General features: G+C 39.3%; 1 protein-coding gene across 8 annotated transcripts in view; it reads right to left on the bottom strand.

Annotated features, from left to right (window-relative positions):
* Positions 1-20,147, bottom strand: part of NRXN1 (neurexin 1) — a 1,537,142-nt gene that overhangs the window by 575,678 nt on the left and 941,317 nt on the right. For all 8 annotated transcript variants that reach the window (XM_044290694.1, XM_044290695.1, XM_044290700.1 and 5 more), the window contains one exon: positions 19,625-19,744. In XM_044290694.1, coding sequence (XP_044146629.1) covers positions 19,625-19,744 — 120 coding nt within the window. The remainder of the gene's footprint in view (positions 1-19,624; positions 19,745-20,147) is intronic.

The following is a 20,147-nucleotide window of genomic DNA, read 5'->3' as shown; positions in this document are numbered from 1 at the left end:
CATTTCGGGCGAGCATCAGGAAAAATGCCCCTGTCACATTCTGTTAAAATGATTAGAAATTCTAAGTAGCAAGAAAAAAAAAAAGCTACAATTCGGCGGTGACTAATTTCTGAACCCATCTTGTCTTCTGTATTGGCCTTGGAATTTATTATTATTTTTTAAGTCTTTGTCTCACTGCAATCTGTGACAAGAATTGAGATGTGATCTCATTGCAGTTGAAGAACATAGTCATTTTAGACATTTTAATTGCTAGATTTTTCACACCTTTTTACACAATGATGGCTAATGGAGCTTATTAAAGATAGGCAAGAGCTATGAAGTACTGTACAGTAAGTCATAGCAAGCTGTAAGATATCAGCTTTCATAAATCAAGGAAAACTAGACTTGGATTGCGAGCTGATATCAAAAACTGATTATAGATGTAACAGAAATCTGAATTCATTTCATTTTTAAGGAAGTAGCTGTTAAAGATAGTAATGCAGCATTAATACCACAGTTAAACTTGGCACCCATATAAAGTAATTTTTACTAAAAACAAACATAGTTACCAAAAGCATGTAGGAGTGTTGTCTTATCTAATAAATCCCTTGCTGTTTTCCCTACTGGGGAATACAGACATCTTAGATTGGGTGAAATGCTAACTAAGAGCCCAGACCCATCCATGTTTTGCATGGGTAGCCATTCACTTGAATGGTCACTAATGCTACATATTGCCTGACCGAGCTATTTTCAACAGAAAAAAATTGAGGTGAGACAACCCCTTTAATGCACCTTTCATGCCATTTAATTGAAAACTATCTTAGGGGCACTGGTTTCCTTGAAGATGTCAAGTTGGTGTAGGCAAGCTGACAAGGCGTAATAACTCTGAATCTACAGATGGATGCTGTGAGGAATTACTCCTGCCAAACCACAATACATTGCTTTGTATGTCACTGTGATTGAAAGCCAAGCCAATTACGCTTCTAATTCTGTGTCCAATCCCAGAGCTAGGTGGGGGAATTAAGAGCACTGATTCTTTATTTCTTTGCCTGTGATTTTGCTTGTATCCAGGCTACACACTGTACAATATCATATTACCTCTCCTTGTGAACTAAGTATTGTTTTTAAATGCTATGACTGCTGATCCTGCTTATGTTGACTTTCCTGATAATTGACCTTGGCCTGTCTTTGGAAAAATATGTCATTTACTACACTGACTTTGTCGGCTCCTGGTTTGGCCCTGTTTGTTCAGTTCTCTTTGTACTTCCAAGTTCATTCTGGAAGATCTGCCACTAGTCCCTGCACCAGGTTTCTGTAACCAACTCCACAGTTATAACCTGGCTTCCTAGCAACAAAGTCCATCCGGCCTCACAGTGGGCTCTGGTGAAGAACCTACGGGTAGCTTTAGCTTCCTACCACCTGCAGCTGGTTTAGAAAACTGATTGCAGTTTTGGGGTTTACTGACTGTGGTCTGGATGTTGACCTTAGTACTTCCTAACAGTAGTTTCTGGTTTGATATCCCTAGTCATGTTTCAAGGCTCTTTAACTTATTTAAGGCATTGCTAATTCTTGTATCACATATTTCAGCCTTAAATATTATATTGGAGATATGTTGATAATATGAGCTAAATTAATGTTGGCTCACCACTTATCACTGGAAACATGGGTTTTCAAAAATAGGCAAAGTATTTGAAAACTGTGCCCTAAGTTTGAAGGAAGAGCAAGTGCCTTGGACACAACAAAGATGGATATCTCTTTCTTTGCCTGTTTAGCATTATTTTCAACCCTTTACAAGTTTTAGCCATCTTAGTATAGGCCATCATTACCTGATCAGTGGGAGTCCGACACCCTGCACACCTGCTCTTCAGTAGCTACAGCACCGTACACAGATCCACCTGTTTCTTTTGCGGACGGAGCTGGTTATTGCAGCTCTGCTCCCATTGCAGTGAATAGGAGCAGCACTGAAGTAACCAGCTCTATAAACTGCACAATGGAAGGAGCTATGTAGTTCTGGCGTTGGACTCTGAAACAACTGATCAGCAGGGGTGCCTGGTGTCAGACCCTTGACAATCATATAGTGATGTCCCATCCTGATGAAAGGCCATCGCTTGTGACCCCTTTAAGGTACCACCACGCATGACTGTATTTTTATACCACAAATCTGCAGCCAAAATCTCTATTTGTAATATTGTTAATTGTGAAATCCACCATAAAAGACTGCATTGTTAATGGACATGCTGTGGATTTAATAATCCACACCACAGTTCAATTGGCATGAGGAAAAAAGTCTACAGTGTGTGGATGACAATTGTACAATTTCATGCACATGCTCTGTCCTGATTTTACATGAGCAAATCCATAAGTAAAATCTACAACATTTACGACCCCTACCCTAAAGGGATTGTATCAGATTAGAAACACATGGGATCTAAATTTATCATTATTTTTCTACAGTTTTTGGGTGTGTGATTGCAACTTTTAAACACCACTTATCCAAAAAGTTTTCAGCAAGTGGCGTTTATCTGCCGCCATCTCCACTTTCCTGTAAAAAGAGTTTGGCAAGGGTGGGAAGGGGGCAGGCCTAGAAGGCCCGCCACATTTATTTGCTTTCAGCTAGTTTTCTGGTGTCGAGGAAGACTTAAATCTAGAAGAAGAGTGCTGCTGTTTTTCTGGAAAAAAGCTAATTCTAGTCTCTGTTCTGCTGGGTAAAGAAAATGCTCTTTTACTAATATCGTCCTATTCATGTCCCCAGGTAAAAATAGGCTAATGTGATCTAAGGTCAAAGTCCCGGTGTAGGTTATAAATGCATTACCTTACCATCTAGCTCTGTATCGAGAAAAACAAATTACCTTAATGGAATCCCTTACAGTCAAAGACGTGAAACATATCACCTGAGGTATAAGATTGTGGTTAGGAGGACTGGGACTTGGCAAGACTTCAGTGTACACTAATATAATGTGACAATGCTATTAGATTACGTATTTGCCATGTCACATCAGCAGAACTCATCTGGGTAAATATGACACTGGAGAAAACAAGGCATTTTGCCATTTTACATCTGGACCGTATTGGTGATGAAATGTGATCAAGAAAAAAAATGGCTGGTATAATACACAAAGAGAACTCAAATGATGTCTCGAAATTACAGTGAAAATAGTCTTCGGCATTACTATTATACAAATTGAAAGGCTAAGGAAAACAGCTTTCATTCTGTAGCCTGCTGTTAGTAATACTAAGGATGCCCAGGTCGCTGTTTTGCTGGTTGCCTTCAATTGCAGGAAAATAGCTTCCATACAACCTTGAATTAAGACAGAAAACATACCCCACTTGTATAAAAGCCACCGCCAGGGTACAGTACATTGCACAAAGACAGCTAATGGAAGGAAAGAAGAATGGCGTGTTTGCTTTATACTCCAAGCATTTAGCTAGCCTGATACTGGGCTTAAATCCTTTTAGAGAAATTTTATATATCAACCTCCAATAACAGTAATAATAAAGCATTGGTCTGGGAAAAAGTAACATATACAGTAGTTTTCTTCAAAGAGTTCTCTCTCACAGTACCATTTTTATGATATCAGCCATTTATTCAACTTCTCTTCTATCGAATGGATTAGTAAATTTAACTTGAGATCATTCCCGACCCGTAGGACTATAGAGTAATATATGCAGCCCATTTATCGTTGTTGACCTTTTCCACTTGCATTTGATCAAAACTGAAGCTCCATCTATACTAATATACTTATTATAGATTGTAAAATACCTCCAGGGGCTGCTCACAACTGACCCCATGCTAACATGAAGGGAGAAGAGGCAGACGGTGGTGAGCAGAGAGACTGGTAAAGATCTATAAAGCATCAGACCACTTAACCATGACATCTCTTGAAATGTCTTTGCAGATGATGTAATGCATATGATAGCCTTTGGTCTTATTTTTATTGTAGCTGAAGTGTGCGCGCAGTGCATTGAAGCAGGACAATACATGTGATTGAGCCGTGGGAAAGTGCAGAGGATGCAATCCTACCTGTACTACCATAGAGTCCCCTCTACCATATAAGAAGCTACCAGTATTATAAATGGTGCATGGAAGGTGGAAGTTCTATTACAGATTTTCCATTTGGGTCAAGGCTGCACTTCCAGTTATATAACTAACTAATTCTTATCCAGTCTTATGTGCAACCCTACTGGGCAACATAGGAATAGAAGCCCCTGATTTATTGTATGTGTATGCTATTTATCCAAGAATTATACCTAGACTATTTGTGATCCAAGAAGGTTATACACAAAGCAGCCAAGTATTAAGAGATCTCTCCTTCTCATATGCCATATTTGACAGACCATTATTATAAAATAAGGTTCCCCACTTGGGACCCCCCTTATTATTAGAAAGATTCTCACTTTGGTGGACATGGCATAAGTTAATATTATATGGTCAACTATGTTAATTTTAACGGCTGGCATGAACTATTCAATTTCCCTGCAGCCCCATGCACAGATTTTGAGTCTGGCTTAATCTTAAAAATACATTGTCAAGACGAGGCAACCACTTTAAAGGGACATGTCCATCAGAAAAGGATCAGACAAAAAAGCTCAATATACATAGAAAACAATTATATTAGAATAATTGACAACTTTTTATTTTTTATTTTGGCAGCACTATGTCATTGGAACTGAAATATAATATGCTTTCTAGAGATGAGCGAATCAAATCCCACGAAGTGGAATTCAATCTATAGTTCAGGATAAATTTGATTTGTCTAGAAGCCAAATTTCATTGTGCTTCGTGCCAGCGAATCAATTTAACCTGAAATAGTATAAAAAACTAAAACATTCGGGGGGCGGAGCTAGCGCCTGAGGAAGATGGTGGTGTGTGTCTGAGCTCCGTCTGACTTGCAGTGCTTCATCGCAGCATACGTTAGCTACACCGACCTGATCATGGTCAAAATCGGCAATTCGAGACAGGGGGACTCCCTGCCACACCAGAAGCCGTCCATCACCTCAGGAGACATGGACAAATTTGTTAAAAAAGCGGCGATACTTCACGTCTCAAAAGAAGCTAAGATGGCGCCCGCGGCTGCTACTGAGGACGAGTGTTTAAACTCAGAGGGAAAGGACAGCGATTCGGAAGAGGCAAGCGGACGTCAGAGCCTTCCCATCTCCAGGAAATACCTGAAATCGGTCCTCACTAAAGCCCTGGAGCCTCTGGTTAGTGAAGTCTCTTCCATGAGACACGATTTAAAACATATTGGGGGAAGGGTGGAAGACCTGGAGACGGCACACCATGCGGTGCTAGATTTTCAGGCGGCAACCTCCAACAGCTTGCAGACGGTTCAGACCCATCTTAATCATGTCTATGCAGCTTTAGAGGATCAAGAGAACCGGGGCAGAAGGAACAACTTAAGGTTCCGAGGTCTGCCTGAATCAATCCTCCCCTCAGAAATACCGGAGGCAGTGATGGCATTATGTGAGCAGCTATTGGGACCTGATCACCCCAGTCCAGTCATTGAAAGAGCTCACAGAGCCCTAAGACCGAAACCGAAACCAACAGAACCGCCTAGGGACATAATATGCAGGTTCTTGAATTTTCAAGACAAGGAATCTATGCTGGAGTGCGCCAGAAAGAAAGCCGAAATTTTATTCAGAGATTATCGCATCCATGTGTATCAAGACTTAGCGCCGATCACTCTGAAAAAACGCAAGGCCCTTAAACCTCTGACGGAATGGCTTATCCAGAGGAAGATCGCATACAGATGGACTTTCCCCTTTGGCATCTCATTCCTGTATAACGGGAGCAGGATCACAATCAGGTCCCATGCTGACCTGCTCCTTGACCTCGAGGTTGTGGCGTGCACAACCTCGAGCTCCTTGACCTCGAGGTTGTGGCGCGCACAGCTTATTGACGTATGGCGTACATTCCACCCAGACACTAAGGATTATTCCTTTCATTCAACTGTACACGACTCTTACCAGCGTCTAGATTACCTCTTCATTTCCAAAAAACATTTACAATACTGTAAAGATTCCAGGGTAGACGATCCCTTAAAGATATCCTTAACACCCTCTCGGCAAAATATTATCTTAATTCACAGCATAAGATCTTTGCTCACGGGAACAAAGCATCAAAGTTTGTGATGAATAGGGTCAGGATGAGGAAATCAAATAATTTTGTTCACAAACTTACTAATGCATCGGGCTCACACATCTTTGATTCAAACTCAATAGCTTCACAATTTAGGAGCTTTTACGAAGCACTATATAATCTGGACTCTCCCACGCCCTCATTGGACTCTCCTACGCCTCCAGCTCCCCTCTCGTCCTATCTGGACAAGTTAAATCTTCCAACACTAACGGAAGAGAATAGACTTAGACTGTCTGCTCCGTTTACTGCAACGGAACTCTCTGAAGTCATACGTAACTCCCCCAAAGGGAAAAGCCCTGGCCCAGATGGCCTACCTATTTCATATTATTCCACATTTCAGGACATCCTCACCCAGCACCTACTTCCGCTTTATAATCAAACCCTATCAAACACCCCTCTATCCAGCGACATGACCAGGGCTCATATTGTCTTAATCCCTAAGGAGGGCAAAGACCCTTCACTATGCCCCAGCTATAGGCCTATCTCTCTCCTTAACATCGACCTTAAATTGCTAGCCAAAATGCTTGCGAACCGCTTAGCGTCTATCCTACCTACCTTGATCCATAGAGACCAGACTGGCTTTGTTAGGGGGAGAGAAGGTAAGGACAATACCGCAAGAGTTCTTAACATCCTCTATCATTCAAAGAAGAAATCACTGCCCCTAGTCCTTCTCAGCACAGATGCTGAGAAGGCTTTTGACAGGGTCAAATGGTCCTTTATGAGAGAGGTCCTTACTTTACAAAAATTCCCAACTTCATTTCTATCAGCTATAGATGCCATGTATTCGAGAGCTTCCGCTTCTATCTCAGTCAACGACGTTATCTCCTCCCCGTTTTTAATTTCCAATGGTACTAGACAGGGTTGTCCCTTATCCCCTCTTCTTTGCGTCCTTTCTATGGAACCCCTTCTGCAATCCATCCGGTCTGACAGAGATATTAAGGGAATATTTCTTGGAGATCAGGAGCATAAGACGGCAGCCTTTGCCGATGACCTCCTGATGATGATAAGCAATCCGTCAGTAGCCCTACCCAGAATCTATCACCACTTAGATATATTTGGCAAATATTCCAACTTTAAAGTCAATCACAGTAAATCCCTGATAATACATTCTGGCCTCTCGGTCCCCTTAGTTAAACGTCTGGAGCATAATTCCCCCTTCAACTGGTCAGCCCCCCATTTAACTTACCTGGGTGTTAAGATTAGCAAAGATCCTTCCCAATTGTACGCTTTAAACTACCTGCCCCTACTGAACCATATTTCTACCTCCCTTAAAAATCTTGACCTACCAATCCTTTCATGGTTTGGAAGAAAAAACTTGCTTATGTCCCTGGTTCTACCTAAGCTGACATATTTACTTCAAGTTCTCCCTATCCCTATTCCTCCCTCGTACTACGTATCGCTTAGATCTCTATTCAGTTCCTTTATTTGGAATGGGAAAAAAGCCCGATTATCATATAAGACCCTAAACAGACCCAAGGCTTTGGGGGGTATAGCCCTTCCGGATCCCGAATTATACGGAAAAGCGGTTTTATTAGCTAGAGCAGTGGATTCGCTGAGAAACCCTCCTCATAAATCGTGGGTACGGATGGAACAAACACTAGTACACTCATCTTTCAGAGCACTCATGCTAGGACACAAAAGCTTCCTCCCCTTCCCATCGGATATAACTCCTCTGATCAAGGCTACTTTCAATGCCTGGAAGTGGTTCCAATCTACCACCCTTCATACTCCTTTCCCATCGCCACTTCTCCGAGTGGGGGACATTTTACATACTGCTACTAAATCTCTACAGGACAGCCTCCCTTCACATTTAAGGAATTCGGATATTAGACTCAGGGAGTTGTTCAAAGAGGATACTCCTCCGTCGCTAGATACATTGAGAACGTTGTTGGCAATCTCCCCTCTACATACGCTCAATAATCCAATATATTATATTAAAACGTATCTCTCCCTCTACATTTCTCTTGGGGACCTGATAAGACCACTGACATGGTTTGAAAGTTTGTTAGATAATCCACAAAACCCCAAAAAAATTATATCGAAATTTTACTGCAGATTTAGATCTAACACATCAAATGGTCAGCCGTCCTACTTAGGCCAATGGGAGAAGGACCTAAAACGTACTTTTAATATCAAGGAGATTGACATCATTCTACAAGCCCCCCACAAATCTTCTAGATGCGTTCGTATTCAAGAGAACGGTTACAAGATTATGTCTAGATGGTACAAGACGCCGGATATCGTTTCTAGATACTCAAGCTCTGGATGCGATAAATGTTGGAGATGTAACCAATATCAGATAGAGGCTCTCTTTTTGCATATTTGGTGGTCTTGTCCTACTCTTTACGCTTGGTGGGAGAGAATATTTCAATTAACCAACCACATTTGCGGAACAGATCTGGTTCCTTCTCCAGAAATTGCACTCCTGAACCTATTTCCTCCTGATAAGAGGATTTCTAACAGAGTACTTCTAAAACACCTACTTGCTGCTGCGAGATTCCTAATCCCGAAGTTGTGGCTTTCTACAGAAGCCCCATCGGTTAGCCAATGGTTAGTGAAGGTTGACCAAATTCACAGATTCGAAGAAATCTCTTTTTGGGAACTGAGAAACTTCCGAAATTTTAAGAAGGTGTGGAAAAATTGGGAAACGTATAGAACCTACAAAGACCAACCCCAAACCCATACTTCAGATCAGGACCTATAAATCCAATAGGCTGGGCTCCTGATTCTTCCAATGAGGATCCTCCAACTTTGTCTGAGACCCCTTTCATCACTAATTGCACCTTTCCACCTTGGCACCCATACCAACCTATCTTTATATGTCTCCATATGTGAAGATGCCTCATTTCGGTCGAATTTCAATCTAACATGATATATGTAGTTGAATATGTTACGATATGCGCCGCTTAGTAATGACCAGTGACGTTATTGTTACTAATGTTACCATTGTTACCACTGTGACAACTTTGAGTTTCTAATGTCTCATTCGGGTATTGAGAGGCTTAGGCCTTTATGTGTAATGTCTACTTTTTTGGGACTTCAATAAAAAATTGTACCAAAAAAAAAAAAAAAAAAAAAAAAAAGAAAATAAAACATTCAAACTTACCTCCTCCATTTGGTTGCAACGTGCCGCCATCCAGTGTAATGATGTAATCTCGCGACGCATAGGATTTCGGCCAAGATATTCAAGCAAGATGGTGGCAGACAGTTAGTCGCGAGCAAAGGGAGGCGGTAAGTCTGATGTACATTTTTTTATTGTTAATTTTACACTCTTTTTAGAGTGTATGAAGGCAGAATCTGAGGGGTACAATAACGGGGGCAGCGCTATCGCAGCTCCCTGTCATTGCACCCCCTACGTACAAAAAAATGTGCTTCGTGACAAAGTAATTCGTCACAAAGCTAATTTTTTTTTGAAATTCGGCAAATCAGCAGAATCAAATTTTCAAGAAATTCGCTCATCTCTAATGCTCTCGTGCTGTAGCAGTCAATGCAGCCATATAAATCTCTTATAAAGATAGGTAATACATTGTTAGTTTACTGCTGCTGTGAGGGGAATATGTTTTTGCTAGAATAATAGTAGATCTAGAATTGGGATAACAGTATGGCATCGCTTCATAGGCATAAATAAAGATGTCAACAGAAGAGCATTGCATTGAGTCACTACAGGGGGGGCTTTCTCAAGTCACAGTTAATGGTCTGACTGAGAGAGCTAAGCTGGATTTCTACGGGCCGACTGAGCGGCTGATTGTCGGGATGGAAGTGTTCCTTCCTGACAGTCGGCTGCTCACTCAGTTAAGGAGACCGCTGTATTTACATACAGCGGTAATCTGCCCAATTCTCGGGGCATGTAGATGTACCATTAAGTTAGGCTGTTTGTCCTGCTAAAATTCCAATAAATGAGGACGTTAAAGAGCCAGCACAGGAAGTAGAATACATAAAGTGACTTTTATCCAGAAAAACATCCACTTATTTTCTATAACAAAAAATAACAAAACATTGAGTATTCATGTATAGGTTGTTAATATAGGGTTAAACATATTTTTTTTTGTGTAGTCTCCCTTTAAAGTACAGCAGGAGATAATCACTGCAGCTTTACTTTAAGTCTGACACAATTTTTCCATTTTTTTCTGATACATAATGCACATCTTCCGGCATTATTAAACTAAACAAATACATTGATTCCAAACACAAAACGACATAATTTAGGAAAATCCAATCAATTTGCATCTCTATGGCCATTTTCATACCAGATAAATCAGCTGGCCCAATTTACAATGTAAATTTTTTTTAAAAAAAATATGGAAATGATATATTACTTAGCATTAACATGCTAAGTAATATATAATTTCCATATTTAATTTTTTATTTTTTTTCTGAAATGTGAGAAAGTATTTCAGGTAACTGTCACAACAGAATTCATCTAAAACATGAATTTCATAAGTTGGGTTGCAATAAGTGTCGTGAAAAGCTATCTCCATTCAGTTAGGGTTAGTATGGACAGTGTGCGGGTGAGAAGCCAGTCCGGTTCACTTTACCTCTGTGCTATGGCAATTAAGCCCTCACCAGTTATTTGGTCAGTTATTTATATCAGTTATTGTGAGCCAAAACCAATAATGAACCCTACTCAGACACAAGGTATAATGGAAAAATAGTCATCTGTTCTGTGTATTGGACTCACACCATGGTTTTGGCTCACAATAACTGATAAAAATAACTGACCAAATAACTGACCAAATAACTGAAGTGTGAACTCAACTCAGCCTTACTACTGTGTGTAAAAAGGATTTATAAAATGAGGAGAAGTCACATAATATTCTTGATAAAGAACCTGCACAACCTTGATAAACACCTGCAGGTATTGTCCGCAGAAGTATATATATATTTTTTTTTATGAGGTCCAGTAATCCTGAAGAACACCATGAACCTGATGTTTCTTACCACTGAAATTGTGACTTTGCATAATCTAGACACTGTCCATAGAATAACATTGGCTCTATATTCTTGACCTGTATTCGATAAATAAAACATTCATATTGAAAATATGCAATTAAGAATGATACTTTTTCATTGTAGACCAGTGTTTCCCAACTCGTAGTCCATGGAGCCTTACAGTCCCTGGAACCTTGTTACAGGGTCCACAGAAGACAGCAACAACAAGAGCTATGACCAGGTTTGGACTGACTATAGACACAAAATTCCCCATTGGACGATGCCCAGAGTGCCCTCTAAGCCTCCCTCACATCCGCCAGCCAGGTAAATAATGATCTGATGCTCCCAGAGTTAATTAATGCTCTTGGAGCATCAAGTACTTATTTACCGGGCCAGCGGCAACAAGCACCCTCCTAACTCCTCAATTCAATTGTATTGCATTCCTGAGGAAACAGGATTAGAAAGATAAAAGGTGGCAGGTTGCACTGCCAGCCTACAGAGGGGCAGCTTCTGCTGAAGAATTGTGTGCTGCTGTGGCAGGACATTGTCCTGCACTGTAGTATTTGGATCTGCTTGGGTGGTATTTTGTGCCACAATATGGTATTGCTGGCCCTACCTACTTGTGTTGACCCAGCCTTCTATCATTTTAGACCTGCCTACAACATAGGGCCTTTATTTTATTTTTTCCAGGGCTACTTTACATTCCCAGTTCTGCCCCTGGCTGTAATGTTCACAGTAGGGATGGGATAGTTGCATGTTTTCACCATAAAGTGACCAATTCTTCTGACATGCTCCTCTAAGATACAAAGGCTAAGAATAGGCTGATGTAGACTACATACATTTGATGCTGCACCACCCAGAAGGGGCACGTGAGGATGTATACATATATATTTTGTCCTTCCCAACCTTTTTATCACTGCTGGCACCTGAGGTAAGGTTATAACTGTGAGTTATGACTTCTCATACACTGGCAGATGTCACCCTAAAATAAAGACTCCTACAGGTGATCTTCTAATATATGTGGGTCTTTACTATATTCCAGATGTGTACAGACTCTCAGAAGAGACATTAACATAGAACTCAGCTTGCAGTTTAATGAATTGACTGTTCTCCTACAGAAGAGTTTATGATCTTAGAACATACTTCATCATGTCATTTTTCTTATACACCATGAAGGGTCCTTCAAGACCAAATGTGCTGCACAGTATGTGCTATGTACAATTATAGAGATTAATGTAGCACATATGCCATGAACCCATGAAGGATCTCCTCCATTTAGCTCATTCGCTCATTAATTTTAGTCTTTCGTTAATGTCCACTGTCCATTCTCATGGTACATGGAGACAAACAACTACACTTTAGCAGAGTGAGGCAGGGCAGATCAGTTTTGGGAATGGGACTTTACAGTAACTTTATTATTTTACAATAATGAATATACAAAAAAAAATGTAATCTTATTTCTTTTGTAGTCAGTCAAAACCAATTATTTTATTTCAAAGACATAGGAACAATAAGCCTACCTATTTTAATTCATTAATATGTCTTTATATAACTGTATGTAGAAAACATCATCCAAAATAAAAACAACAACCTGGAAACAGAATCAAAGTGGGGTTTAAGCAATTCTATACATCCTTTATAAGCTTCGCTCTCTTTATGTGCAAAATTGCTGGCTAATAGAGCATGACAGTGGTGGTGAATTGAAACTTTGCTCTGAAGGTAGTTATGGCAGCCTGTACTCTGCATGTGGCATAATACACAGGAAGTAAATCCAGCCTCCACCTGTCAATCATGGAAGATTATGGAACTACATTTGTCTCAGCTTCTCAGGTCTACTGTTGATTATTTCAAAGGTCGAAGTAATAAGAGGTAGAGTAAAACATCTCAGGAATAACTGTGTCAAATAGTTTTATTATATTTTAGTGGGGTGGTCCTCTAAGAGGGTATACAGGGTATACAAAGAACTAGTGATAAACGGGTAGATTCTAATGAGAGTTTTTGTGTAGGGAGAGAGAACTTTTGATTCTTGTAGAATCGATTAGATCCAAATAAAATCATATACACTATTTAGATGAATTGGACCTGGAATGAATTTTTAGACATTTGATCATCATTTTTTTTGATCAGTAGGGGGGCTGGATGAATAGAAAGTATAGGGGGTCCATTCGACACATGGTTGGCTGTTACAGAAGTCGATGAAAGTCAAAGGGTCAAACACTCAGATGAGCACTGCTGCCCCTTCATTTTAGCAATCAGTGGGGGTCTCAGCAACTAAACCCATACTGATAAAAACGTTTGATATGTCACAATGACATTTTAAATAGTTTTAAAAAAGATTAAGTTAATTCTTTGTTTTTCCAATTTGTCTGCAACCCTTTCTCGGCAGTTTATAAATCCTAAAAATAAATAAATGAATTAAAAATGTTTTTAAAAGAATACTTTAGCCCTCCAAATCTACCTATGGTACATGTAAACTACCATAAACAAAAAACCGCTTTCAGTGTAATTTTACATTCATGCACCTCTTATGGAATAACAATGGGTTGTGATAATTGTTGATAATTTCACACATGAGGCCTCGGAACCATCTGGAATTGTCTATACCTTGGGCAGAGTTTAGCAGGAACATGATGTGTGCACCTGATAAGTGACACTGCGAAAGGAAAAGGCGATGTGTGTGGAGATGACACATCTTCTGGTGTGAACACAACTACTGTGAAAGCAACTAGTCATTTATCTCCAGCACACTAACAGTTGTAAAAACTACAACTCTCATTATGCATAGCTGTTGTTAGAATGCCCATAGTAAGTAAGTAAATGAAGCATGATAGGAGTGTTAGTTTGATAGGAGTGTTAGTTAGTGCTGTAGAAACTGAACTCTAACACTAGACCCACAGAACGCATACATTATATTTCACTTTATTGATGCCACAAACCTGTGACACATATTTGGCAAAATGTTCATCTGTTGCAGTGTGTCATGGATTGGACTGTGGATTTGTTGTGGATTTTACTCAATTCATCGTAAAAGGGTGAACTCCTCAGGTTAAATCATCAGACAGAATTGACATGCTTTAAATTACGTGAATCAGACGCCAGGTGAGTCAGTGGTAAATTAGGCATAATACCTTGATGGGCTAGCTCAGCTGAATGTAATGATACATTTCCCTTAGTAATTTGCTGCTTTATTCTAGAGAAAAGTACCTTTGATCCATATGCAAATGAGCAGTTAAGTGCAGCGAGGGCGGGGTCAATAGACTTATAGAGAAAGGAGGAGGAGCAAGGGTGCACAGAGGAGCTTAGCATATGGATTCAAAGTAGTTTTTTCTCTAGAATGAAGCAATGGATTATTAAGTGAAATGTATCATTACATTCAGCCCTAAAAGTCAATGTGCCTAGTTTATTAGTGAGTTTTCTGGTGACAGATTTCTTTCAAAATCCTTTACAATCTGCAAAGCATGGATTTTCCTTTGCAAAAAAATAACAAATTGTTAACAATTGTTAAATTGTGTAATTGTTAACATTTAATTATTTTAATTTTTTAAATACAATATTTTAATGACGAAATCAAAAAGTTATGAAAACTAAGAAAAAAATACCAAGGATTCTGCTATGGCACACATGTTCTTCACTGACCTTTACTGTGACCTGTGAGCAAAAGTCGTTCTTCACCATGACAAGAAATGTACGATGTCATATGCTTTATTATGTTACATCTAATGTAACATTTAACAATTGTGATATATCACATTATCATTGGGCCCTCCTAGTAGGTCACTGACCGGACTATTAATCAATCAGACTCAAGATATTGTGCCAAAAACAGAACACTAAATACCTTGTAACATTATTACCATGTTCCTGGAACATAACAGACTCAACAGATGACTGAAATGCCAAAAATCAGAGTCAAGGACATAGACTTATAACATTTTCAATCTTCCTCAAATGCTGAGGAGAATACTTAACTCTCATTTTTTTTTTTAAGGATTCGCAACACTGAATATTTATGGGATTCTGATAGACTGACACATTGATATAACAGAAGTATAACAGTGAATACTAGTGATGAGCATATTTCTTGAAATTCGATTCAGATTCGATTTTGCCAAAATGGGTCATGCAATAAATTTGACCCAACTTGAAAGTACAATATTTTTCACCCCACAAAACAAATTGTCCCTGCGTCCCTGCATCTTATGGGGTGAATATTAATAAGTGCTTCCATTATGGTGGCATCCTGAGCAGGGGAGGTAAGTGTTTTTTATTTTTTGTTTGTTTTGTGCTCTGTGGCTGATGAGAGGCATGGGGGCTGAAATATGGCAATGGAGGCTGATATGGGGGCTGAAATATGGCAATTGAACCTGATATGGATGTTGAAATATGGCAATAAGGGCTGAAATATGGCCATGGGGGCTGACATATGGTAATGGGAGCTGAAATATGGCCATGGGGCCAGATATAAGAGCTGAAATATGGCAATGGGGGCTAATAATGGCGGCTGAAATATGGCCATGAGGCTGATATGGGGGCTGACATATTGCCATAGGGGCTGAATTATGGCAAAAGGGGCTACTATGGGGGCTGAAATATGGCAATGGTGACTGATATGTGGGCTGATGAGAGGCATATGGAGGCTTATGAGAGGCATGAGGGCTGATATGGGGGCTCATGAGAGGTATGGGGCTCTTATCTGTGGTCTAATTGAGATTATTTACATTGGGGTCTGAGCTGAGGTCTGATTGGGGGTCTAATCTGAGGTCTTATTGGGGTCTTATTAACATTGGGGGTCTGATTGGGGCTGTCATCTGAAGTCTGATTAACATTGAGGTCTGACTGGTGGTCTGACCTGAGGTCTAATGAAAAAAAAATATATAAATATTCTTATTGTCCTCCCCTAAAACCTACAGGAGGGGCTGAAAAGTATAAACCTGGCACACACAGACATTTTATGGGCACTCCATTGAAGAAAATCATTCAGGTAGGATGAATTGAATTTTGAAACACTATCCATATCTCTAGTACCACCATGGGGTGTCAGATAAAGCAGAAACCACAACACTTGTCCATTCAATAAAAATCCTTGTGATTTATTTAGGCAGTGACTGCTTGATAAAGACACTATGTCGAAATGTCGTTATGTTTGTTGCCTAAATAAATCCCAAGGATTTTAATTGAATGGACGACTGTTGTGGATTCTGCTTCATCCTGTTCATTTGGGACTCTCAAGCCTGTGTCCCCATCCGCGTGCACCACCTATCCCATGGATCATTAGCAAGTATCCTGAGGATTGAGATATATATAAAACATCTCTCCCACCCTTGGGTGTCAGTTATATGCTACTACATGACATCTGGAGACCCCCCCATCTGGCAGACCATGTGATTATTATTTATTTTGTATGTGATTTGTCTGTCTTACCTTATATTTAATCACATTTAGTAAATGTTTTATCACTAAGCCTGTTAAGCCTATTTATCCTCAAATTTTTGAATTAACATTTTTTGAAAAGGCACATAAAAACTTACATAAAATATATTACAGAGCAGGAGGAGCTGAGCAGATTGATATTTAGTTATATGGGAAAAGATTCAGTATAACCATTATGTTATATATTAAAAGGTCAGCTTTTTTATGCTTAGGAGTCCAGTGGATAGTCCTACCAGTGATTGACAGCTACTGTATCACTTACACGAGGACACGAGGATAGGGCAGCTCCCATGGCTATGAACTCAGAATAAGTTTAAAGAATACATTTCAATTTTTACTGAATTAATATCTTTACCAATAAAACTATATATCAATTTGCACAGCTCCTTCTACTCTATAACATGACACAGATTGCACTGCATGTTCATGCTCTTACTGGTATAACATTTTGCATGCAAATTATATTTTTTTGCATAATTGAAGGGGTGCTTCAAAGAAAATCAATTGAACAAAGACAGGTCACATCGAAAAGAATCCTTAAAACCGATAGCCTGGAGTATTTGGCCGTCCTTTTAGTGAATTCCCAGATTTTTTTTTATTTTTCATCTTTCTAGAGGTTATTGAGATGTTTTCTGTTACAGAGCTCAAGATGTGGCCTGCCTACAGACACCACTAAGGGGGCTTAAGTACCTACTTCAAGCTATTATTGAGTTTAATGCAGGGCATATGCTGGAAGAGTCAAGGTTCCCCCTAGTGACTTCAGACAGACAAACCTTTATGATTTAAAGTTTTGTTTTTTGTTTTTAAATCATCACACTCACACTTGTTTCTCCCTCGTCTTTCTCTGTGCTGCAGCTCCGATGCTGCTTCTGATGTTTATATACAAATGTAATGTTGAGGTATGGCATACAACACATGACTACTGCACCCAATGGTCTTTTGTCATGTACTGCTGAGAACAGCGATTGGCTGCAGCAGTAAAGTGCCAAATACCTGTGTATCCCCGCTACAGCCTGTATGCAAACACCGGGAGGAGGAGCAGACCTACAGTGTAGAGAATGACAAGGGTGAAACAGGTGAATAGATAATATTTTTTTATTATTTAAAGTTATTTATTGGCATGTGAGACATTTTAGGCAACTAATGCAAGCAAATGCGCAGTCAATAAAATCTCCAACCCCTAAAAGATATTATGAAAGAAATCACCAAATGGGCTTTTTAAGATTATTCACCTTTCCACAGTATAGGTGATTAAAGTCTGATCACTGGGGGCCCCAACACTGTGATCCCCACTGTTCACTAGAATTGGGGTCCCAAGATAAGAGATTGAAATAGAGTGTGGTCTAGCATGCACAGGGTCTCTTGATAACAAAATGTGGGACTGACGGAGGCAGCTGAGTAAAGCAGTCAGCTGTTTCCATCCACCAACCCCATGGATATTGAATGCATCAGGCCCCAGCAATCAGACATGTATTATTTATCCTATGGATAGGTGAAAATATCAAAATCACAAATCAAAAACTCAGTTATACATTTGCATTCAAAATGCAGCCACTGAACCATAACATATTTGAAGCTTCTTCAGTCAGTTTTACCATTTATCTCTTCTTTAATGTTTAAAATATGCAACAATATGGAACTTTTTGCCTGATTGATGTACAGCTGCACTGAAGTACATAGAAGGCATTAAATCGCCAACAATTCCTAAACTCCACAACTCTGCATCCGCATGATGATATACAATGGACCTTCCTTCAGATTGAAATGAAAATAAAAGCTGCACATACCTTTGGAGTTTGCCTTCTTCGCTCATGCATAGCAGGTCCTCATACAGCAATAACAAAAGCTTGTTCAAACAGCATATAAATGGATGCAACGAGTATACATTGCATAATACATATTGTATCATTTTTGGCATTCTAAAAATTACTCCGATTTTAAATTCCATAGTCCCAGACCATTTTAATTTAAAGAACGAAGCTTCAAATATCTAGAAAAAAAGTCAGGTCACGTCTCTGTAAAGTGAATATTTTCCTTCGCTACCTTCTCTTTCAAATTTTAATATGTCCCTGAGGAAATGGAAAATGGGTCTGGAAATATGGTTTTAAAATTAAGTTAAAATTCAAAAAAGTAAAAACATTTTACAGCGCAGACAAGAGATATATCATTTCATTTCAATATATTCTTAATAAGTCATCTATCTACTCACTTAGCCTATGAACAAGTTTTCGCAATTATTTCTTGGTATAATATTCATAACCTTTCAATTAAAATGCTTAGAGGCTATGGACACCTTTGAGGGATTTTTTTTATTATTGCATTCTACATTTTTTGGGCAAAATATCTTTTTTTTTCAGTTGGGTCTTTATAAAAAAATAAATAAAAATCTACAGTTTTTACTGCATAGCTGTCTTTGTCTATTTGCAGACTATTTGCTTTGTGTTCACATTCAGTCCCGTCAAACAGCAGCTCTGATAGCTGGATGTGCAGCCCTTATCTCTGAACTCCTGACAGCTCACAAACTCTCTTTATAGCTCATTCTAGTTACTCTGATGAGAATACGGCTTAGGCTTCTTTCACCTGACGTTAGGCTTGTCTTGCAGGCTGTTCCGGCTCTATTCACTATAATAGGGACGGGATGGAGATGCAGCCGCAGCACGGTAAACATGCCGAGAGGCGGCTGGACAAAAAACGCAGCACAAAAGTGTAAACAGTGACAGTGTGTAAATAGACAAAAACTGACAACTGAACAGCGAAAACTGCAGAAAATGTTTAATAAAAACCAAATGAAAAAAAAATGTTTATCCCAGAATGAGTAGAATGCAAGAATAAATAAGTTGACCCGAACAAAAGATGTTCATAGCCTTTAATGCTAAAGGAAGTGAAAATAACATATTACCTAAACTGTAAAATAGCTGCATGAAGCTATAAAGCCTCAAATTATTGGTATATGAAAAGATTCTTCATTTTTCCAATTTAATTCATCTTTCTATATTTACTCCTACGATTCACATTTGTTTTGCTGCCATTGATATATAATAGCCAGCATATACAATATTATATAACTATAATTCACAGATCTAGACAGTAACTTCAGATGTTGCCTAAAGCTTTGATGCTCTCAAGATAATCGTCCACGGTAATACTCACGGTCATTGCACAGAGTTCCGCTAAAGGAGGTCATGCTGCAGTCACAGTTAAATCCATCCCATTGTTGCAAGCAGACACCCTGGTTTGCACAGGAGTCTTCTTGGCATGTGGTGCTTGGACCTGTGAATGATAAAAAAAAAAATTGGCTTGCCCTTAAAGTCTCACAAACACGTTTAAACCTGCGTCTCACATGCAGTAGTTGTCAACATCTCTCCAACATTTCTGATGTTTCTATGCACTTTCCCTACTGTGAGCACTTCCCCTACTACTACTGCGTGTTTAAAGGGTGTGAACTTAACCTAATGGATTTACCTATGGCAGTTTTGCTACAGTGGCCTATGAAGACGATTTAGCTACAAAAAGGAAAACTATCTGCAATGAAGATACAGGATATAGCGGAACATAATGTGTTGCCTAATTGAGATAATTACCGACATGTCTGTTTTAGCAACTACCTGCATTTTTCATTCAACAAAAATTGTGGAGCATCTGTTCTTATGACTCTGTACTGTGATATCGCACT

The sequence above is a fragment of the Bufo gargarizans genome, chromosome 4, assembly GCF_014858855.1.
Source record: "Bufo gargarizans isolate SCDJY-AF-19 chromosome 4, ASM1485885v1, whole genome shotgun sequence".
NCBI lineage: Eukaryota > Metazoa > Chordata > Amphibia > Anura > Bufonidae > Bufo > Bufo gargarizans.
The sequence above is the reverse complement of the archived record's forward strand: the minus strand, read 5'-3'. Positions and strand labels throughout refer to the sequence as shown.